This window comes from Sceloporus undulatus, chromosome 4 (genome assembly GCF_019175285.1).
Source record: "Sceloporus undulatus isolate JIND9_A2432 ecotype Alabama chromosome 4, SceUnd_v1.1, whole genome shotgun sequence".
Lineage (NCBI taxonomy): Eukaryota > Metazoa > Chordata > Lepidosauria > Squamata > Phrynosomatidae > Sceloporus > Sceloporus undulatus.
The window spans coordinates 226890448-226914403 of NC_056525.1; the positions used below are offsets into that span (position 1 = coordinate 226890448).

The 23956-nt window shown below is 40.5% G+C and overlaps 1 protein-coding gene across 3 annotated transcripts; it reads right to left on the reverse strand.

Moving 5' to 3' along the window:
* Window positions 1-729: 729 nt before the first annotated feature.
* Window positions 730-23880, reverse strand: KCNV1 (potassium voltage-gated channel modifier subfamily V member 1). 3 transcript variants are annotated; one of them, XM_042464243.1, is made up of 4 exons: window positions 23699-23880; window positions 14534-15049; window positions 10532-11058; window positions 730-2184 (listed from the first exon to the last, which is right to left on the reverse strand). In XM_042464243.1, the coding sequence occupies exons 2-4, from the start codon at window positions 15013-15015 to the stop codon at window positions 1673-1675; spliced, it is 1521 nt and encodes a 506-aa protein (XP_042320177.1). In that variant the 5' UTR covers window positions 15016-15049; window positions 23699-23880; the 3' UTR covers window positions 730-1672. The 3 variants fall into 3 exon arrangements, with proteins under 3 accessions (XP_042320177.1, XP_042320179.1, XP_042320178.1); XM_042464245.1 differs by having other exon boundaries at window positions 14534-14978; window positions 23699-23832; XM_042464244.1 differs by lacking the exon at window positions 23699-23880 and adding an exon at window positions 20737-20791.
* Window positions 23881-23956: the final 76 nt, after the last annotated feature.

Below are 23956 nucleotides of genomic sequence, written 5' to 3' on the forward strand. Positions count from 1 at the left end.
TGTTTTCTTTTCTCTAGAAGAAACAGTCATGTGTCTCTATAATGGCTGCCAGAACACATACTCATGGAATCCAGTTTTATGGACTTTTGTAATTAAATTAGGGCTCCTTCCAGTTTCTGATCTATCTCTTCTGGAATTATTTTCCAGAAACAATAATGTTTTCTTTTTCTGGTTTCCAGTTCTTTCAACAGAAATCAGCTTAGTGCCAAAACAGCTGTACTTTGCTAGTGTAAACACCAAAATCCCAACATTAGATAGATGAAAAGGCAACTTGTAATTGCCTCTGTAAATAAGGGAGGCTCATGTAGTCTCAATTGTCTGTATGAAATGTCTGTTTGCTCTTCTGTGTTTCTATTTCATTTTTCAGTTCTTTGTTTATATTGCACAAGTTTTTTTCCAACTTATGTGACCTGAAAATCTCAGTTGTGACAAAGAATTTCAGAGACCCTGTGGTGCCCATAACAGAGTACATAAAAATATTTTCAAGCAGTTTTTTGTAAAAAATAAATAAAAATTAAACACATTTATTTACTTTCTTCAAAAATAGCACCACCAGCTGCTAAGTCCATCAGACTTTTTCTCTAGGAATATTTCTTAGCAAAAGGCAAATGATACTTGGTTGGATCCACAGTTGTACTCAGCCAAGTTCCACTTATGTTGGAAGAAGCAAGGCACATAGTTTGTGCCAAATCCTCCTCCCCTGTACCAGACCCTTGCAGAACAGTGTTAGAGATTATAGAAAGGGCAGACTGCAGAGGAAGGGGTGAAAATCGCCTTCGTCCAGAAAAAAGTCTCTGTTGGATCTTGGCATTTTCCATGAATGGAAACTCTCCAGTTCACAGTACAGGCAGTCTGGATTTATCTCATTGCTTATAAAGTGGTGCATTTACTCCCCTAATATTCATTTCAAAGTCTGGCTGACTCTGGGTTTTCTCTCTCAGTATGTCTCTGTTTTTTATTGTTTAAGCTATATAAACTTCAATCCAATGCATACTTACTTGGGAGTTATGACCAAATTCTATGTCTGGTTCCTGCAAAGGAAATCCCACAGAGAGGATTCATATGGGCTGTATGGAAGTTACTATGGTATATGTCAGTACAGATCATGTAAAGAACTGGCTAGTGCTGATATATCACAGAAGCCATTAGCATGGTGAAAAGATTGACATAGCAATTTTAACTTGTTCTAGCTCTTTTTATAACTATAAAAACGTAATACAGAAGGACAGCAGCATTACAAACCTTCTAAGGTATCTATTATTTTACCCCCTTTTCATATTTTCAGGAAGATAGGCAGATTCTCCTAATTCCATTAAACTGCAACAATTTGAAACTCTTTCAAAATTCATAACAAAATGTAAGACAATTTTTCATTTATTAACACTTTATTTTTGCATATTGGAATGTGCTTAAAATAATTATAGCCAAATATTTGAAGTCCTGTTCTAGCTGGACAGCTCTGCCAAGAACAGATAATAAATTTGGAGTCAATGTTACCCTGAGTTTTTGTTTTCAGTGTGACTTTGGCCTATGCTAGTTGTTATATACTTAGCAACTTGGAGAAGCAAATTTAAGCATATTAAAAGATTGTTAGCCTTATATTCAATGTTGTGCCCTCAAAGCTATCAGACAATTACAGACATATATTATAAAATATATATTTTAAAAAAATTCAAAACCAATATTCATCACCACCGCTGCTCCTAGTACTTGTTCTTTCTCGGCCTTTTAGCCTCAATACATCCATGACACTTCGAGCATATACGTCTCGCAAGTTTATGCTAATATTAGAGTCACTGGACATATTCTTTGTCAGTTTCTTCAAGGCTTCCCGCTGCCGAAGAGCTGCTTCCTTTATCTTCAGTGTAAAGTAGCAGGCTGAAAAGCGGTCATTGATGATGGCTATTGGCAAAGCCAGGACAAGTATTCCTGATAAGATGCACATAAATGCAATTATTTTGCCAGATATTGTATCTGGTCTAATGTCTCCATAGCCAACTGTGGTCATGGAAGTTGTAGCCCACCACCAAGCACAGGGCACACTTGTGAATGTTGTACCAGGGATGCCTTGCTCAGCAAAATACTCCATTGTTGAAAAGATGGAGATGCCTACAGAGAGGAACAGCAGAAGCATCCCAACTTCTTCATAGCACTGTGCAATTGTCATTGCAAGAGACCGGAGACCTGGAACACAAGAGAGAATTTCAGTTTGTACTTACGCTCACTTACTGGTTTCCTTTGTGAGAGATTGACTCAGTTTTCTCTGAGATCCAGTATGGTTAAGTGATCAGAATGCAGGACTGAGGCTCAGGAGGTCCAGGTTTTAAACCCTATTGAGACATTAAACTCACTTGATGATCTTGGGAAAATCTCTTTCTCTCTGTCTGACCTACCTCTTATCACCATACATTTATTCATTTAGATTTTTAACCTGCCTTTCTCCTAAATGGGAGTCACAGTGGCTCACAACATGAATTAAAACAAATTTGTTTTTGTTGTGTCCTTTCAAGTCATTTTCAACTTTGGCAACCCTAACGTGACCCTATCCAAGGGCTTTCTTGGAATTGTTCAGAGGGGTTTTTTCTTTGTCTCCCTCTGAGGCTGAGAGGGTGTGACTGGCCCAAAGTCACCTAGTAGGTTTCAGTGGCAGAGCAGCAATTTGAAATCTTGTTCTACAGAGTTCTAGTGCAATGCTCAAACCACTACATATGCTGCCTCCTGAATTTAAAATTAGCAATAAAAGTTTAAAATTAGTAATAAGTTTTAAAAAATTCATCAGAATAAGTGACCCGATTAAAACACAATACTTTAAAATAATATAAAATTATTTAGAACCATGACAAGAATAAGAAAATGCAGCACAGACCCCATTAAAGAACTTTCTTCGTAGCCACTTAGCCATCAGATGTTTGTTACAATAACAAATCTTTTACTTGCTGGTGGAAGGATAGCAGGGAGGAGGCCAACCTACTCTCTAGTGGCAGAGAGTTCCATAGTGTGGAAACAGTCAACAAGCAGGCTGTCTCCTAAGTCCTCACCAATTGTATCTGTGCAGATGGTAGTAGCAAGAAAAAGCTTTCATGGATTTTAAATTTTAGGCAGCTCATATAGAAGGATTCAGTTCTTCAGATAGGCTAGTCTGATCTATGGAGGGGTTTATAAGTTATAACAGACACCTTGATTTGTGCCTGCAAACAAACCAGTAGCCAGTGAAGTTGTGATGACAAACCATTGTTGTTGTGGTAGTGTGCCTTCAAATAATTTCTAACATATGGCAGCCCTAAGGCAAACCTATCATGGGGTTGTCTTGGCAAGTTTCATCTGAGACAGAGTGTGTGATTTCCTCAAGGTTTCGATGGCTGAGCTGGGATTTGAGCCCTGGTCTCAAGTGTTCTAGTCCAGTGCTCAAACCACTATGCCACACTGGGCCCAAACAACAAAGAGTATGGCGAATGAAGAGTGTCATGGATGTCACGATGAGCACAAGGGAAAAAATTCAGAACAAGGAAGGACAGAAGGGTGTTGGTAGTGGCTTCATTGTATGTTATTTTCCCAACAAGCAGGGAGTGTGATGGATCTACCACTAATACAAAAACAAACAAACTTGTCTTTTAGAATATGCTGTGCTTATCTGGCCAATTATTTTCTGAAAGTCTTCCTAGAAGGTAATTCCACAGATGTCTTAGGCAGCTTATTCTAGAGGTCAACTGCTTTTATTATTAATATGTTTACTGACATTATTAATAAAGTTCTATTTCTCTGATGCTTTGTAGCCTTATCTTTCTTTCCTTCTCATTGAAGGAGGCATAAACTGCACATTTTCAGAGAAGGTCTGTGCTAAGCAGGTATTTCTTTCTTAACCTGTCCCTCCACCCATGTCTTGCCATCATGAAAAATGAAAATGAAATCACAGTGTTCTTAAATATCACATTGCACTACCAGTGGCCTTCAGACTGGCACTATGAATAAAGACCCAAATCATTTATAGGAGTTACATCTTTATCTGTGGATTTACATATGCAGGAATTAGAGCTGGTCAGTTTTGCAATACTCATATCTAGTAGAGGGTTCCTGTTACATTACAATGTAGCAGAGGTGTCAAAGTGCCTGACGCACATTGTACACTGATGCGCATCAGTCCTGGTGCACATTGGGAACTCTTGTAGGTGTCCTGATATGCATCCTTGTAATTCAGAAATGGCCTTTCCTGGTACCTCTGCTGCCTAGCTAAGCTTATGTACAGTTACATTAAGCAAAAGGTGATATAAGATACTGGTGAGAATTTATAAGTAGGCTCAGCCCAAGACTTAGTACCACTTGAGGCAAAGGAGCAGTTGGCAACCCTATCAATATAATAGACACAAACCAACTAGTAATTGGATTTTGCTTCAATGCTGGAAACAAGACAAGATTCTCCATCAGACCTGAGGGCAGTAAAGTAGTGTAGGGGTACTGGAGAGTCTTGGTTAATTGTTAAAGAAATAATTATTAAAATTAATACGAAATATTTAAAACAGAAAGTGTTCAAACATTCTTGAAAATATATCTTTTGAAACAATAAAGGATATTTAAAATCCTTCTCAACACTTTGACACAAAGTATCTCCAAGCGTTTTCATTCACCTAATTGCAAATATCTGTATTTTAAGAAGGGAACAGACCAAATTTAGCACGGAGAAGATAGGCAGAACCAGGACACAAAGTTTCAATCAATACAAGAAGCTTTCAGAAATCCAGAGTGCAATTTTTATGACACCACAAAAAATCAGTCCTTCCTTAATGGCTGAAGTAAAAACTCAGATTCAGTATCTTCATTAGCTGGGAGTCAACCAGCACTCAGTAAAATAGGACAGTTTCTTCCCATGTCTTAGATGCAGTACTTCAGCATAATCCACATTAGCATTTGCCCTTTTAAAGCAGCATCACACTGTTGGCTGTTTAATCTGTTGGTTTAGGCTCTGTCTTGAACACTACGGATGTCCTGAAGAACTGCTGCTTAGCCTGTAGCTTTCCCAGTTTTTACGTATGAGAGTTCTTGTCTGTGGCCAACAGATGATCTCTTGTGCTGACCTATATATGCTGCACCTCAAACGTGAATTTATGCTTACATAGGACTGCAGCCACACTCAATGTATAGCAACATTCAGATCAAAAAGCCCCCCAGAAAAGAAAGGGTACCCCTCTATTACTTTCTACTTCTCTTTATAGTTGCTTTTTGAACCAGTAACATAATTATAGTTAGGGAACAATAAAAATATTTTAAAATATTTTAAAATTTAAAAAATGGATGAAAAACATGTTCCTCATTAGGAAACCCTGATGAGAAGAATCATAGACTGATGAGGATCTTTTATAGTTTCGGACTTATTCTGCAAAATGGCACATATATATATTTCGTAAAGAATAAGTCCTGAACTGCAAATTGTTTTTGAAAACTGAACCATTTTCAACAACCTCTCACAGTGGGAAGTAAATTCATAAAACTACTCATTGCTTTTCTAGAGAATGAAATTAGCAAAGAAGTACATCACATTGTGGTTAGAGCACAATGTATTCTTAAATGAGTGAAACACACAGGTAAGGAGGAGGCATACACGGTCTCCCTCTATTCTGGATAATAGTCCACAATGCAGCAAGAAGGAAAAAATGGAAGGACAAAAGTGTTTTGTTGAGTTCTTTATCAATACCTCTTTCCATAAATAGATTTCCCCTGACAGAACTGTATTATGCCTTAAGTATTCATGAATACATATCAATCATTAATGAAAATATCAGCTATCAGTGATGATAAATGAATTTGCTGCTGATGATGCACATAACATGCTTCCACTCACCACTTGCCAACTCACCTAACATCAGTAAAAATTAATTCTAAGCAGCCAGGAAGAATGATTTCTCTCTTTGCTCCCACTGTCACCACTGATTTAAATTTCATTTCCTCATCTTCTTGTCTTTGTGCCAGATGAGATTAAGTAAAATTTAATGAAAAGACACTAAATGGAAGATTTCTGGAAATACATTAGAGCTACTGGTTGACTACTCATTTGTTAGGTAGATTGCTGGTTAACAGTTCACAGGTGCCAGCCACAGATGCTGGCGAAACGTCAGGAAGAAAATCTTCTAGAACATGACCACATAGCCCGAAAAACCCACAAAAAGCTATAGTTCACAGGTGGTCAAATTATAATTCATTAGTGGCAGCCAAAGGGAAGTCAATAGCTAGGACACTCTTTGTTTTGGAATCAGATATTTCAGAGTTTGGTTCAAGGAAACAGGCTGTAAACCCTGACAGAAAAAGTAACTCAAAGTTGGAATGTGGAGAGAGAAAGCTGAGGTTTTACCTAAAATGGAGGGTACCATTTGGCGATAGGTTCAATTTGCTTTGTTAGGAGTCTTCTGCTTTATGGGAGTGGCTGCTTACCTCCATTTTAGCTCTGCTTAGATTTTCCTATTCTATATTCCAGAAAAGGGAGCAAGTTGTTGCTCCAGTGGCCTTGAATCTTCAGAAAGTGGAAATTGGAGGAATGCAGATTTCAGCTAAATATTAGGCAAAATGTCCTAACAGCAAGGGGAACAGACTGCCTCATATGGTAGTCAGTGCACTTTCAATGGAGGCATATAAGCAGAGGCTGTATTGACATATCAGGGATGCTGTAGCTGTATCCCATACTGAGCAGCGAAGTAGATTGATGACTTCCAACAATAATGTATTACAAAGACACCATAGGTCAGCAATGCTTTCTCATGCAGAAGAAATTGAATCTAGAAGTACTTCTCTGGAACTTTTTTCCAGTCAAGGAAGTGGAGGAATGTATAGTAATACATTAATCCAAGGCAACATTTTCAGTCCACCAGTGAAACATATTTGTACAACTATGCTTTTCCAATCGGAAAGTTTAATTGAATTCCTGAACAGAACAGAATGTATTCTCAATTTGCAAACTGTTGAGAATCGCTGATGCTCATACAGACAGCCCCTCCAGGCAAATGTTTTCAAATGAGAGTCCTTTTTGTATTCAATAATAATAGACTGATGATACCAGGATAACTGCTCTGAAAGTGGCAGAAAACCAAAGTGGCTAATATAGCAAGAGAATGGAAATTAAAGATAGCAGGGGTAGGCAAAAGGAGTTTCTAACATATCTCATTTGATTCATCAATGTGAGGCCTGGAGCCAGTAGATGTATTGCTAACCTTTAATTCTGGACCATACCATTACAGGCCAACCAAATGACTATCTGCTTTTCTACATGTTTTTCAAGTATATCCTTGTGGTCAAAATGTTAACTTTCAATGTATGAAAATGTTTTCTTTGCATGAAATATAACACACACACAGTCGTGTGTGTTAGAAGGGCAACAACTCTTTGCACTGAAGAGTCAAAAAGCCCCAGAGAGGGCTGTAGTAATAGAGTTAGACAGTCTGAATGACCCTAATAGTCCTCAGTTCTTGTCTACATATCTCAGCCCTTCCATGATGGAAACCAATATTTTTAAGGATGTTTTCCACCTTCTCATTCCCTGAGAATTCTCTGTCAGTTCTTCACTGGAATGTGTAAAGTAATGTGTAAATATATATGTTATGTAGACATACAGCTTCCAAGGTAATCTAAAGAGATCTTGTATGTGTACTGTTAGAAATTCTATGATAGTTTGACATTTCAGGAAAGGAAAGACAAATAAGATGATGAAATATAATTGACAGCTATGTAACAGCAGTCCATTATTATTGGCAAACAGTTATAGGGGATTTTGAGTCCTTTCACACTGCACAATTATAGTAACACTATGATTCCACTTTAAATGCCAAGGCTCCATCCTGTGGAATCCTGGGATGTGTATTCTATATAACTAGTAGAGCACTATGGTTGAAATTCTAAATCCCGCCCCCACCACTCAACTGGGAATCCTAGGACTCCATAGGATGAAATCATGACAATTGAAGTGAAGTGGAATAACAGTGATATAAACGTATAGTGTGGGTCCTTTGTGGGTCCTAAGACATGTAAAAATCTTTGCCAAAGAAGAATAGCAATGAAGGATAAGCATTATTGGAAGAGGTCATATCTGCCTTTAGCAACGTTTCCATGCATTGCAAAGCTACAGAAGTGAGCATAACTCAGACCCTAAGGTACAGAGCAATGATGAAACCCCATGGGCTTGACTGAACCCTCTGTGTAAAGAGTTCACCTGACAACATATGCTGAATTCACTTGTGAAAGAGTGGGGGGAAAGAACTGGGCAATCTTCAAATGAATCTGCTGGACTAAGTGATTACTGTATATGCTCATGTATAAGTCTAGAAATTTTAGTCAAAAAATTGACCCAAAAAACCTAAGTTGACTTATCCATGAGTCAATGTATGTACTATACTTGAACTAATTTAAAAAGGTACCATTCCCTGGTGAAACTGAAGAGTGTATTCTGTTCTACTCTCTCATCCATCCAGGCTTTAGGATGAGCACAAACAGTTATGCCTGTTTTTGCATAACTTTTGTAAGTTCTTTGGCATCATTTTCCTTTTCTTCATCCCTTACATGCCCTTAGGTTTTGCCCCCAACTTATCCATGGGTCCATACTTTTGGCCCCAAAACCTGCCCTCAACTTATACATGGGGTCAACTTATACTTGAGTATATATGGTATATGGTTCTCTGGAGAATGCTGAGGATAGCCAAAAAGACAAATAAATGTGTCCCTGAACAGATCAAGCCTAAAATCTCCTTGAAAGCCAAGCTGATCAAACTGAGGCTACTTTGGCCACATCATGAGAAGCCATGAAACATTAGAAAAGACAATAATGCTAGGGGAAGTGGAGGGAAGTAGTAAGAGAAGAAGACTGCATGCTAGAAAGACTCAATTAGGAAAGTCAAAGGTATGAATTTACAGGAGGACAGAGCAGTGGAGGACAGGGAATCCTGGAGATGTCTTATCCACAGAGTTGCTTGCCATGAGATGAAATCGACTCAAGGGCAGTTAACAACAACAAATGGTTTTTCTAATGCTTATAAAAGAGCCATTAACTTCAGTACAAAAACAGACATCAACAACAGGGCAATAACATTGCCTCCAATTGTCTTGGCTGTGCAGGGAGAGTTCAGATTAATTTCAGCTTTTAAAATGCCCCAGTTTCTCTCTTCTCCTCTTATGTTATGCCATTGTTTACTTCAATTGCTGCAAACTGAGTTTAAATGTAAAAGTAGTTTGTACTCAGTTAATTCAGCAGTGAGGAGAGGCAGGGGTCTAATCTTGCTCTTTCCATTAGGCTTAGTAAAAAGCAAACTGCCAGAGGCTCTCCTAGTTTATGTGTTCCTTCTCAATAACATCTATTGCCATCTTGACCACAATCTCATGTTGCTTGGCCTCATGTATTTCAACCCGGCTTTCATTTGTGAAATGTTGGGGGGTATGCAAGTAAGATAGAAGAGCAGGACAACCCAATCTAGTTAGGTGCAATATCTTTGGAAATAGTTGTTTTCATCACTACATCCCACTCCAAATTTGGCACTGTGGGTAGAAATGCCTCTTCAGTCATCTCTTGTCTTTAAGGTTTGCTACTAGGCCTTGTAGAAAGCTGGGATAAGGCATGTTGCATATCTCTGAGCTGTTCTGAACATTCAGCCAGCCAAAGGCTCATGAAGATACCACTTCTCTGGGGTTGTGCAGACCGCCCCTAAGGGGTGGCCTGCAGGTGCCTCCGTTTTCGCAGGATTGGGGCCACAGCAACTGCACACTGTGGTCCCAATCTAGCCTTTCCAGGGAGCAAAAAGGAGCCGCAAAAAGGGTGCAATAGCTGTGGTGGTGTGACTTAACAGAGCTCCTTCGGTGCTGCATTGTGTGGAGGCAACACTGGAGGAGCACCCTGTGCCATGCAGTGTGATGTGTGGCATCACGCCACCCTAGGGCAGATCTGGGGCATGCATTGTGTAGATGCTTCATCCCAACTCCGTCCCCAACCTGGCCTTTAAGGCTAGTGTGTATAGGGGGTTTGTGAACATGCAACTTTTTTGAGGGCAACAGAACATACACATCTTTATTTTCCTTGATTTGGGGATTATATTGGGAAATGTGCACAGCCAATGTCTTGGCAACTTCAAAGTCTTGTTGGCTACTAAGAGCACCCCTATTTCATGGCTTCATGATCACTCGTCATTTTTTTTAAATGATGCTTCTCTTTTAACTTCCTTAAATCTTCAACTCCCTATTCTCTAAATTTTATACAACTCTTCACATGTACATGGGTTGAAATTGTTTTAAACTATTATAACCTGTATTAATCTCTTTTAATTTATTAAACCTTTTTTAGTAATTTAAAACAATGTTTATTATTTACAGAGTTTTAAATCTGTCAGATTGGTTTTATTGTACAGTGCCCTCAGATCTCTAGATATTTATTTTATTTATTTGTACCTAACCTTTCTCCCATGATGGCTAATTATGACCCAAGGTGGATAGAGGGCATGATGCAAATAATTTAATAAAAGTAAACAAAGCATTATTTCCCAAGAGGCTGCAACACACCATAAGGATTTACCTGTTGAATGCCTGCCCAACTTCAACATGCGCAGACCTCTCAGCAGCCTCAGCACCTGAACAATGCGGCCCATGTTTTCCAGTTCTTGGGAGCTGTGTCTGCCACTCAAGCTCTCCACTATCAGTGTAATGTAGAAGGGCAAAATGGCCACCAAGTCTATGATGTTTGCTACCCTTCTAATGAAATGGCATTTATTCCATGCACAAAGGAAGCGAAGGGCAAACTCTCCTGTGAACCAGGCAATGCACACATATTCCAGGATCTCTAGGGAATGTTGAGGCAGCCAGCTTAGTTCCACTGAGATCAGGGCCATGTTGGCAATAGAGATAATGACAAAAGCCATGGAGATAGTGCCAAAAGTCCTGGCTGCTACGGAAGATCCAGGTTTTTCCAATGTTTCCCAAAGCTTGTGCCTAAAACGTGGACATAGGCTCCCAGAGAAGTCCTCTTCCTCATTTTGGGTATCCAGTTCTTCAGCATCTTTCTTTATATCTAAGGATTCACTCAGTTCTTTCCGCCTGAAGTACCTGTACAAGGCAGTCAACGACAACAAAAACTGTAAGTGAACATGCAGAAGAAATGGAAAAGACAGATAGCTGAATTGTGATGCTGTCACACCACAGACAAATTGGATAAAACACATAAAAGACTCAATTGCAATAGGCCCCACTATCCCTGACACACATCCTATGCAAATGCACACATATCACACAAAATCCCAAGGGGCTACCATATTTTAGGGCTAGCTAGTTTACTAAGCTAATAAGGGATAACCATATCTCAGCTTGCCAGTGGGATACCCTGTTACTTAGCAGCTTCCAAATGAATCCTGGGATCTCAGTATTTCAGTAGGTGGGTAGACTATGGTCCTGTACAGATGGGCCAAAAAGTACATACTCAGTACGTGCTAGGGTTGCCTAGGAGCATCCTTTTCAGACGCTCCCTAACCCTAGTACGTACTGAGTATGTCAAAATGGTGGCACCCTGTCTACATGGGCGCTGCCATTTTGACGTAACGGCCGTGTTGCGATGCAGCCGTTACATACTGGTACCCTTTCAGCAGCACCAAAAGGAGCTCCAAAACAGAGCTCCTTTCACGTCGCGTATTGCTGGTGCGGCCTTTACATGCACTCCCTGCCACTGTGGAGAGTGTCCTTGGGGCATGTCTCCCAAGGACACCCCTTTCCAGGCCGCGGGGAAACAGCGTTCTGTCGCTTCCCCAAGGCCTGGAAAACCGGCGGATCGGGGCCTCCGGGGCTGCCGCTGTCACAGCTCAGGCCCCAATCTGTCGGGGAAAGGGGCAGTCTGTATCCCACCAATAATAGCATGGTCTATAGCTGTCTCTTATCCATTATAAGTGAATGATTTACATTGTTTTAATACTGTGAATAGTTTCATTCTATTTTAATGTTGACCTTTGTATGTTTTTACCAATATTTTTTTAAATTGTGAGCCACCTTGAGTCCCAGGTTTGGGGAAAAGATGGGATGTAAATAATAGTGATGCTTATATTTTTCCTTTCGGTGTGATTTTTTAATTTTTTTTAAAAAAACTGATCAGCTATTCTTGTTAATTAGCTCAACACATGTTTTGGCTGAAGTTGTTCAGAGAGGTGGGCCTCTGCCCCATGACTGATGGGTTTTAGAGTCAATTGTCAGCATCATGGCCAAATGTTGGCAGCTGTCTATTAGCATGCATGAATTTGTACTAGTGACCTACTTTTTGCATTAGCGGTCTGAAAAAGCATAAAGGCTACGAATGGGCTGGGGGAGTGAATTTTCCTGTTGCTAACCTGCTTGTACAATTATGATAGCTATTGGGTGGGTGGGGGGAAGGTGGAATCATGCTTGCAGAATTTGATTTTCTTTGTGTTTGTGCACTATATAAACCTTGGAAGTTAATTTTCCGTTGGCTTATTCCTGAGAGGGGTGCAAACCAATACACATGCCCTATATTGCTAGCAAATGGGAATTTGATTGGTGGCTGAGGATAGTTTGGTGTGAATTAGCTTGGGAACCCAGTCTTACAATTAGCTGTGTGGGAATTTTGGTTCCCACCTAGGAAATAGCTAGAATGCTTGTCTGCTGTGTAGCAGCTGCTGCATCATTTACCACCAATAAAGGTTATTATGTAGCAATAACATGCGTCAGTGTTCTGCATCAAAGGAACTCTTGGAAAGGCCTTGACCTTCATCCAGTTATGGCTTAAAACAGGCTACCTCCTAACCCTTCTGAAGGAGCAGATGTATAGTCTGAGAACAATCATTGATATACATATGCCACTGGAAATCTAGGTTTACTTTGTAGCTCATGGTTCTTAGACCAGACCTCAGTTGGTCCACCAGCTCTGCCTTTTCTAGGACAGGTATAACTTGGTCACAGCTGCTCATACACTGGGAACTTCCCATCTAATCTATTGCAAAGTGCTTTATGCAGGGCTGCCTCTGAAGATGATATGGAACATGTGAAGTATGTGTTAAGGAGACTGGTGGCAGCACTACATAGAAAATCTAAGACAATGATTTTACAGGAACTCGCTGCCAATATGCTTCAGGTCTGCGTTTGTGGTGCTGGTGATGATAGTTAAAGCCCTTAACACTTGATATTTTAAGGAGTGCTTCTCCTTATATAACAATACATTATGTGAAGACATTAAAAATGGCCTTCTGTGCTGTGGCTCTACTGCTATGGAATACGCTCCCCTTAGAGACTTTGGTGCTTTCTGCACCGCCATTTGGGATGTCCTCCAGACGTCCCATTTTAAAAAAGGGGCGTCTTTTAAAAAAGGGGCGTCTGGGCCTAGTACGGACTCCGTCCGTACAAGATGGCGCCGGCCCTTCTACATGGCCGGCGCCATCTTTGCGTATCGGACACTGGGCGTCCATACGCGTCACGCCGCTTGTGACATAGCGAGCACTCCCCTGGCGCCTCGCTACGTCGCAAACGCGACGGAAAAAGAAGCTCCATTTTGGAGCTTCTTTTTCGGTCCGCGCGGGAGTCGGGCCGTGTGAAGGCTCCGGCTCCCCTGTGGACCTACTGGCGGCGGCCTGTACCCCGCCTTTGCTAGTGCACATGTTGGCTTCATTTCAGAGCCAAGTTAAAATGCAGCTCTTTTTACAAAGAAGCTAAGTGATCTTTGGCCCTGTACAGACAGGCCAAAATAAAGCTACTTTGGGTCACTTTGGAGGTATGCTGTTTAAATGATGCTTGCGTCCTAAGAGTCTGGAAGCCACACCAAAGCTACATTCCAGTCCTTAGGACTGGAGCATGGCTTTGGCACAGCTTCCGGACTCTTAGGACACATGCAACATTTAAATAGCATACCTCCAAAGTGACCCAAAGCAGCTTTATTGTGGCCTGTCTGTACGGGCCCATAGCTAGATTTGCTGTGGATCTTTTTATGTGTATACTTTGTACCTTGCTTTAAATTGTATTGATTGTACCTTTCATGAATGTTATTGAATATAAAGTTGGCTATAAATATTTAAATAACTAAATAAACTGCTTTGCTTTGTGCCGATACGGTGCTGAATTTTTCTGATGGCTCTTCATTGTATTTTGCAGTTTTTTTCATTGTAGGTTAATGTTGTTGTTGTAAACTGCTTTGAGTTTCTATTTGAAATCAACAAAGCTGTGAAAGTTTTACAAATAAATATGCTAAAATATATGAGCAATACAAAACCAGGACACAGTGTTGCCATACTGGGAAAGGGACAACGTTCACCCCTTTCTTGCAAGGGGATGACCACCACCAGTAAAATACATATTCAGACCTGTAATAGTTTGACTCATAGTATGAACCTCCAAGAGCCTAGGTTTTAATCTACTCAACTTTCATCTGTGTTTTTTTTAAAGAAGGGAATATATAATAAAGAAAAACAATATTTCTGTGCAGAGGGCCTTCCTCTCACCCCTGATTGAAAAGAGTTCCCAAGACACCTTGATTCATGGTAATTTTAAAATACCCCACTGGATTATTGCCTACTATTAAAAAAGGGCCCACCTGTCCCTGCAGCAAGAGTCAATGCTGAGCTCATCCAGTCCCCAGTATTGTATCTCCTGCAGGAAGGAAAGTGCACAAAGCTGATCCATCACATGTAGCCGTCCAGTCTGGTAATAATTATGGATGTAGCTAAATGCTTGAGAGCTTCGGTCAAAGAAATACTCATTCTCCATCAAGTTGGCATCATCACAAAGGTCCAAGAGGCTGGAGGCAACATCCTGGGTAGCTGAAACCACCACTGCCAACTTGCCCAGGCGAGTATTGGGATAGCAGCACAGCTTTTTCTGGGACAGTACAAAGCGGGCCCCTCCAACGTTGATGGTGATGCAGTCCAGAGATGGGGCTACCTGTGGCAGCAAGGATCCTCGCGCTTCCTCACTACAGAAGACACTGGACTCAAAAGATCCCAAAGATGTGCTCTCATCCAGTTCCTCTCCAGATGGCCCTGAAGAAAGGGACATGCAGCAAGGTGGTGACTTCATCCTTCAGCTATCAGCAGGAACCGTCTCCTTTCTCCTAGGGAAATAGCTCATATTAAATTTGAAAAGTAAGTCTGGGGCAAAGCGATAACTAACTAAGCATTAGGGATTCATTATTTCCCTTAATATTCCAAGAAGTAGACCTATCTTTCCTTATCAATGCATTGTGCATGTGTGAAACTACTATGTTCAGGATCATAAGTTCAGGATCATGAGAACTGTTTCTTGTTTTGCTTTTAAATGTGGGAAGATTTCTAGCCACTGTGATCATGAGACTAAGACACACAGGAGAGTTGGATTTTCAGATTCTTAGGGAAAGGGTGGGAATTATGTGACCAGAGGTTGCTGAACAGATCTCTCAGCAGCTCTAATACAAAAGCCAATGAATAATGAGGAATGCTAAGCATTGCAGCTCAACAACATCTAAAGATGTTTTGGTAGAGATGATATGGTTCTTATTTGTTGAAGCAGGGAATTTGGCCACTCTGGATGTTTTGACACCAACCTCTCCAAACCCCAACTAGTATGATCATGTATTTTTACTCACATAGTAAAGGTAGGCCATCCATACAGATTAGAACATTGAACAGCAAGTCTAGACATGTGGCCCTTCAGATGTTTTCTGCTTACAGCTCCCTGCATCACTAGTTAGTGTAGCTGGTAGTGTAGGATTTTGGGACTTGCAGTTCAAAAACAACTAGGCCACGTTCCCCATCCCTGCCCTAAATTAAATTATCAAATAAACCCCCTTTCCCTCCACCACTCCCTTCTCCTTCTGTGTCATGTCTTTTTAGATTGTAAGCCTGAGGGCAGGGAACCGTCTAACTAAAAAGATTGCATGTACAGCGCTGTGTAAATTTACAGCGCTTCATAAATAAAGGTTAATAATAATAATAAATAGGAGAAAAACCCCTCCCTTTTTCTCTGCATGTTTTTTTTTAACCTCTACTTACCTTTTTAATATTACTGATTCAGGCCTGTTACAGACTGCCAAAATAAAGCTGCTTCGGGTCTCTTTGGAGGTATGCTATTTAAATGATGCATGGGTCCTAAGAGTCCGGAGGTCGTGCCAAAGCCACACTCCATTCCTAAGCACCGGAGTGCAGCTTTTGGTGCAGCTTCCGGATTCTTAGGATCCATGCATCATTTAAACAGCATACCTCCAAAGAGACCCGAAGCAGCTTTACTTTGGCAGTCTGGAATAGGTCTCATTCACTTTTCTGCCACTAAATTCTGTACTCATCCATATTTTATGCCCTAAAGTGTTACCTGTAAAGACTGGTGGCTCCCATGTCAGTAGAACAGTGAATCCATTATTGATTTGGGCTAGCTTGAAAGGAACTATACAAAGTTCTGAACTCATTTAGGAACAGGATTCAGCAGCTTTGAAAACTCATTTTAAAGCCTGGGTTAAAACCTGGAGTGGATTCACAACCCAACTGAAATGGCAGCAAAATTCTTAATGTAATTTCTTTACATTTTCACAACCAACCTTGTAGGATAGGCCAGGGTGACATATAGATCTCAATCCAGCTATCCTCTATTCTAAATCCAGCATTCCACCCAGTTTTCACACTATGAATCATTCTAGCAAAGTTCCATTCTTTGGTGACTACTTCTCTACCCAACTTGATGGGTTAGGTAACAGGTTAGGTAGGTTGCCTTACCCACCTTTTGAGCCAATTCTCCTGATCATTCTTCTGAGTCAAAGGCTGCATCCACATTGAAAAAAATAATCCTGTTTGACAGCTCCTTAACTATCATGGCTGAATGCTATGAAATTCCAGGAACTGTAGCTTTATGAAACATTTAGCCTTCTCTGTCAGAGGGCTCAAGTCCCACAACAAACTACAACTCCTAGAACTCCACAGCATTGATCCATGGCAGTTAAAGTGGTGTCAAACTGGATTTTTTTCTTCAGTGAGGATGCAGCCAAAGACAGTTCTTGGGAAGTGCTTGTTTAGAAGATATTTTAATGTTTTGTGAGCCACTTTGATTGTCTTGTCACAGAAAAGCAAGATAAAAATAAAAGTTTTAGTATTTTTTTATTTAGAAGTACAGCAAGAGGGTGAAGTTATGCACCATGGCATTTAGCGAAGTTCATTAACTAGAGCCAAGCCATATCTGCTTATCTCTGTCTGAACTATTTCATGTGATTAAACAAACAAATAACAGTTTTTAACTGCTAGTTCTCTCTCTCTCTCTGTCTCTCCTTTAGGTTGCCTGTCAACTTATGCTGACCCCATTAACAGGATTGTCATAGGCAAGGAATACTCAGAGGTGCTTTTGCCAGTTTCTGCTTCTGAAATATAGTTTACAGCAGCTGATATTCCTTGGTGGAATCCCATCAAAGTATTAACCAGGGCTGACCATGATTAGCTTCCAAGATCAGATAGGATCTGATGCCTTTAGGTTATTTATTATTGGCATATAATTAAAACAATAGCATTCTTTATTACTCTAGCTACAGGTTTGTTATGTTTTCTCTTTACCATTGATTCAACATCCTTTTAAACATAATGTAACATTTTGGCTGAAATCTCATGCACAATTACCTGGCAGTATGTCCCATTGAACAAAATATCATTTGTTGTTGTGTGCCTTCAAGCCATTTCTGCCTTATGGTGACCTGAAGGTGAACCTATCATGGGGGTTTCTTGGCAAGATTTGTCCATTGCTAACCTCTGAGGGTGAGAGCATGTGACTTGCCCAAGGTCACCCAGTGGGTTTCATGGCCAAGCAGGGAACTGAACCCTGGTCTCCAGAGGTGTAGTCCAGCACTCAAACCACTACACCATAAACACATATAGACTTGAGCTATTAATATGCACCGATCCAGCAAGGAACAAGAGCTTCCACTTACATTAATAATACTTCAAAAATGGCTTACTGTATCAATGTTAGTCAGTCCCTCACATTCTGTGTCAAGTTGTGTCTTTTGTAAATTACAAGAAACTTCTTTATTTTTAAAAAATGTTTCATACCACAGTGTAACAGTAGATACTGAAGTATGTAGAGCAATCTTGTAGCACCTTTGGAGACTAACTGAAAGAAAGAAGTTGGCAGTGTGAGCTTTCATAGACTTCAGTCTACTTCTTCAGATGCTTTTCGTGGAGTGGAAGCCAGGGACAGACATATATATGCCAAAGGTATGTGGGAATGTTGATTCAAATTCAAAATCTTTTGGGCATGGAAATGGTGACAAGTCCAATTTTAACAATGGCCATTTGTGGACAAAGACACAGCCATTGGATATGAAAAAGAATGGCAAGACCACTCCAGCCTTGGAAACTAGCCCACAGGTGAGGAGAATAGATGAGTGTAAGATGCACCCATGAAGATGGGGTCAGATTGTGTTGAAACATGTGTAGTGAGCTAGGAAGTCATTGTCTCTGTCCAATCCATTGCTGAGGGACTGTAGTTTGGATGAATTCCAATTCTGCAGTTTCTCTTTCTAATCTATGCCCAGGGTATTCCATGTCAGACCTCAGAACAGTGGTCCTTGAACAAAAGAACTACAAAGGTAGATTGGACTCACCTGTTCTCCTCACCTGTGGGCTAATTTCCAAGTCCAACATGCTCCATTGTTGTTGGCAAGCTTGAGGTTATTTAATGAAGCAAAGCCCATAGTAACATTTGGGACCCACTAAGTACTGACAGTACCTTCCAAACAAACACAATAAAAAATCATTTCTGTAATTTTTTTTTTGGGGGGGGGCTTTAATATGCATACTATGAACAAGTTTTGACCAAATGTGATATTTACAGATGATATCCTTTTGTGCAAGTTGGAGAATGATCCACAAACTGGAGCATTTTTAGAAAATTGCTGGGTTTGGCTCATTTTTCATGGAAGATGATGTGAAACAAATTGTAAGGATTTTAGGTGCTATAGGTCAAAACCTTTGTTTTGTTCTTATTGTAAATTAAATTGTCAGCACCAGCACACACAACACCAGGTCCATTTCCTAACAATTAATAATACACATTTTTATCAAGATATCCCTTGATCAGTTTATGATTACATTATATGCAAAACATAGAGACCAGCAAATTTACATATAAACAGGGTTTCAAAAAGTTCTGCTTAATAACTGAAATGTAGAGACTACGCAACTCATATGAGGAGATTACATATGTGTGTGTGTGTTGTGCCTTTGTGTCACTCATCAACTTATGGCAACTGGATGAATTTTATTGGGTTTTGTCAGGCAAGGAATACTCAGAGGTATTTTTGCCAATTCCTTCCCTGAAATAAAGCCCACAGCACCTGTTGTTCATCCAAGTACTAACCAAGGATGAATCTGCTTAACATCTGAGATCATACAGCATCTGATGCCTTTAGGGTATTTGATAACTGATGTAGAAATTACAATAACATCCGCAGTTCACAAAACAGTGATAGCTTTAATGGGTCAACCAAAATGCATAAAATAAACCATGGTAACATGGTTCCCATTTATTTCCTATGTAAATCAAATTAATGAGGAAAGAAGTCATATTCTATCGACCTATGATTCTGTTTGGAAAGGATTAACCTAATAGAAAAAATAATTGCAGGGAAATTTACTTTGTATTTCAAGATCAGGATAACATAACTCATGCCCTATGTTCTATGTAAGCATTTGCCAATGCTTTTCTGCTGTTGATCTACATTTGTCTTGTTAATTTCTGGGTTTTTTTAATGAATAAAAGTTAAATGCATAAAATACAGGTTGCAAACTTTCAAACTTTTGAAAGCTTGCAACATGTATTTTATGCATTTTGCTTCATCCAATAAAAGTATTGCTTTTGGGGATTTTTGGTGTAATTGTACTTTGCTACATGGCCAACATGGCTATTCTTAGATATGTTTAGTGTAGAGCTTGCATATGGTTTGGGAAAGGTATCAAGCAAACCAGGGTGTTTTGAAGCGGACAGCTCCTACAAGTGGCATGTGATTGGATCTATGGAGCTTTCCCATCTTTCCCTGCTTATTAGATTTTTTCAACAGGTAAGAAAAAGAAAAAAGGGAGAAAATAAATGGTGGGGAAAGTTGGAAGTTACAACCTGAGGACTACCATATCTGAATTCCCTGGATGATTCTGTAAATGAGGCTGGGCAACTCTACCACAGAAATCATGTATAAAAAAACCTGAAAGTGTCTTCTTCCTGAACCCTGAATTACATTTTGAGAAAAAGGCAAGGTATAAATATAATAAATAATTAAACCCCCAAGGCAGAGGTTAATGTTGATCCACTGACACCAAAATACTGAGTGCACAGAAGTTGTTAAAAGACTAGGAAAAGGTCTTGCTATATATGGCTAAAATATGGGGTTAGATAGCAACAGTGGGAATAGAATCAATTGAATATTAATTTCTCTTCTTTTCTTTTAAAGATCTACACCTCTCTCTCTGTCGGGACTTAATGGAGTAGGAAATGAAGGGTAAATATTACCAAATTTTGAAAGAAAATTTATTTTTAGAGTGTACAAATTCAAGGTCATAAATAGGATAAACTATATAACAAAACAAGCAAAACCTCAGAGAACAAGCAATTCAAGGAAGTAATGGATGTGGAATGAGTGCTAGCTATGTTTATGTTATGTTATGTTGTCTGTAATATTAAGTATATGAGTGTGTATAAGTAAGTAAGGAGACATTGTACTATTTGTTTTAATACTTTTTATTTGTATAAAATCCAATAAACAGAATTGTTTAAAAAAATACTGAGTGTACTTACTCCAAAGGAAATTCTAACACTTTCAGTGAAACATCCCCTCCCAAGGCTGCATTCACACAGCAGAAATAATTCGGTTTGACACCACTTTAACTGCAATGGCTCAATGCCATGGAATTCTGGGAATGGTAGTTTGTTGTGGCACCAGAATGCTCCATTATGTCTGTAGTGTGGATGTGTGTGTCCTGGATTTCTGTTCAAGGTTGTGTGCCTTCAAGTTGCAACCAACATCTAAAAATAAAAGCAAAGAAAAGAAGCCAGTACCGTAACCTGATTTTTAAATGGATTTTGATAATCCTCATTAAAAAAAGCTGGTAAATTAGCATAGAGCGTGAAATGCTAAGGATATACCCATCTGCCATTCTGCGCACTTGCTTGAAAGTAAGAAAGTGTGATATACTTCCAACTAAGCATGGTGTAGTGGTTTGAGTGTTGGGCTATGACTCTTGGGACCAGGGTTCAAATCCAGCTAAACTCATTCAGTGATTTTGGGCAAGTCACACTCTCTCAGCCTCACATGGCAGCAACAGCAAACCTCCTCTGAACAAATCTTGCCAAGAAAACCCCACGATAGGTTCACCTTCAGGTCACCACATGTCAGAAATGGCTTGAAGTCACACAACAACAACCACACCCAAGTAGTTTAATTGTTGAGCTGAGACTCTGGAAAGCAGGGTTGGCTTCCCCGCTAGACAGGGACCTTGGACGAGTCACACACTCTCAGCCTTTTAGAATTGCTATAAGTTGGGAAGGGCATGAAGGCACACCACCACCACCAAGTGGTTTATGAACTGCAACTCTGGAGATCAGGGTTGGCATCCCCACTAGGCTGGAAAATCCACTGGGTGACCTTGGGTGAGTCACATGGTCTCAGACTTTTAAGTCGGAAAGGAAGGCACACAACCTGCCTTTCCATGCCACCAAATGATTCTGAGGAAGTTGATTGAAGGTCCTGCAGAAATAATCCTGTTTGACACCTCCTTAACTACCATGGCTGAATGCTATGAAATTCTGGGAACTGTAGTTTTATGAAACATTTAACCTTCTCTCTCAGAGTGTTCTGGTGCCACATTAAACTACAAATCCCAAGGATTTCCCAGCACTGAGCCAGGGCAGCTAAAGCAATCTCAAAGTGGATAATTTCTGCAGGGTGTTTTGGCCCTTAAGTTGACTTCCTCGGATGCATTTACTGGAGTGGAAAAGCAAGTTGTTTCTGCAGTGTGTTTTGGATCTTTAGTCTTGGAAAGCTCATGCTGCCAACTTCTTTCTTTCAGCTGGTCTCAAAGGGGCGACAAGATCTCTCTCCAACAACAAGGTGCAGAGGGATGAAATCCTGATAAAGTTTGTCACCATAAGTCGGAAACAACTTGAAGGCACACAACCACAACATAAATGTTGTGTAATGGTTTGAGCATTGGGCTACGACTCTGGAGATCAGGGTCGGCCGTGAAAAGCCCCTGGGTGATCTTGGGCAAGTCACACTCTCTCAGCCTCACAAATCATATCCAGGGGTAGCCTAGACCATGTAACAAAGAGTACAATCACATCTCAAATCCACAAAACTGTGATACCTTTCTCCAACCAAATGCAAGATGCAAGCTTTCGAAGCTCCACTGGCTTCTTCAGCAGCCTCAGGAAAAAGGGGGGGGGGGAACCACAACCTCCCCATGACAGGGTTGCCCTGGGCTGGAAACAGCTTGAAGCCACACAACCACAACCACCCCAAGTGGTTTAAGCATTGAAAGGCGACTCTGGAGATCAGGGCTGGCTTCCCCAGTAAGCTTCTCCTTGGGCAAGTCACACACTCTCAGCCTTTTCGGATTGCCACAAGTCAGAATGGGCTTGAAGGCACACAACAGCACTGCACACAGGATAAAAACAAAAGAGAGCATATCTATATCTATATATCTCGGAGTTGGTTCTGTGGAGTGAGTGTGAGTGTGAACGCACACACTCCACGGAAGCAACCCCGAAATACTGTGTGTATAAACACACACACACACTTCATAGAACCAACTCTGATACATATACAGTGTGTGTGTCTGTCTGTGTGTGTGTGTATACACACACACACACACACATATATATATAGGATAAACACACACACACACACACACAAATACACACATTCCATAGAACCAAGTCCAATATATATATATATGTGTGTGTGTGTGTGTGTGTATATATACACACACACACATACACTCCATAGAAACAACTCCAATATTTGTCTATCTTTAAACATACACACAGAGTCATCACACACCATAGAACCAACTCCGATTATATCTATCGTATCTATCTTTACAAACACACACCCCATAGAACCAACTCCGATATACTCTGTGTGTATGTGTATATATGTATATACACACACATATATACATACACACAAATAAACACACTCCATAGGAACCAACGTCGAGATACACACACACACACACACACACACACACACACACCATAGAACCAACTCCGATATCTACCTATTTTTAAACTCTCTCTCTCTCTCTTTCTCTCTCTCTCACACACACAGACATCACACTCCATAGAACCAACTCCGATATACTCTCTGTGTGTAAACGCACACACATTCCACAGAACCAATTCGGATGCTATTTTCTCTCTCTCTCTCTCTCTCTCTCACACACACACACACACTCCGTAGAACCAACTCCCATATCTGTCTGTCTGTCTGTCTTTAAGGACACACACACTTCATAAAACTAACTCCGATTGTATCTGTCTGTCTGTCTATCTTTACAGACACACACACTCCATAGAACCAACTTATATCTATCCTATCTATCATCTATCTGTCTTTCCATGCACTCCATAGAACCAACCTCGTTCGTCTAATAAAATGAGAGGGAGAGAGAGAGAAGAAGAAAGAGGGCCAGGAGGGTGCGAGCGATGTCTCTGTTGGAAGATGCCCCTAGAGGACCAAGGGCACCGCTGAGCTTACCTGCCTTCCCTCCTGCCACTTTGGACACATCTGGGCAGCAGCTGGAGCTCCTTCTGCCAGCCCAGTCCCTGCTTTTTTTGGCTGACAGCAGGGACTGCCACCAAACCCTTCCTTCTCCGATCCCCTTCTTAGGATGCTAGCTGCATCCTAAGCGAGTCCTTCTCTTGGTTTCTCAACTTCGAAGGGCGCTTCATTCCAGGGAGCGTCTTTGCTGGTCACGTGAGCAGCCCAAGGAACCAATCAGACCGCAGCTCCTGG

What these genes read in the sequence shown, in the direction of transcription:
- KCNV1 (XM_042464243.1), bottom strand. Translation starts at nt 15,015, where the DNA reads ATGAAGTCACCACCTTGCTGCATGTCCCTTTCTTCAGGGCCATCTGGA. An exon ending in GACTCTTGCTGCAGGGACAG is followed by an intron (nt 11,059 to 14,533) that starts GTGGGCCCTTTT and finishes TGCCTTGTACAG; the next exon opens with GTACTTCAGGCGGAAAGAAC. An exon ending in GTTGGGCAGGCATTCAACAG is followed by an intron (nt 2,185 to 10,531) that starts GTAAATCCTTAT and finishes CTTGTGTTCCAG; the next exon opens with GTCTCCGGTCTCTTGCAATG.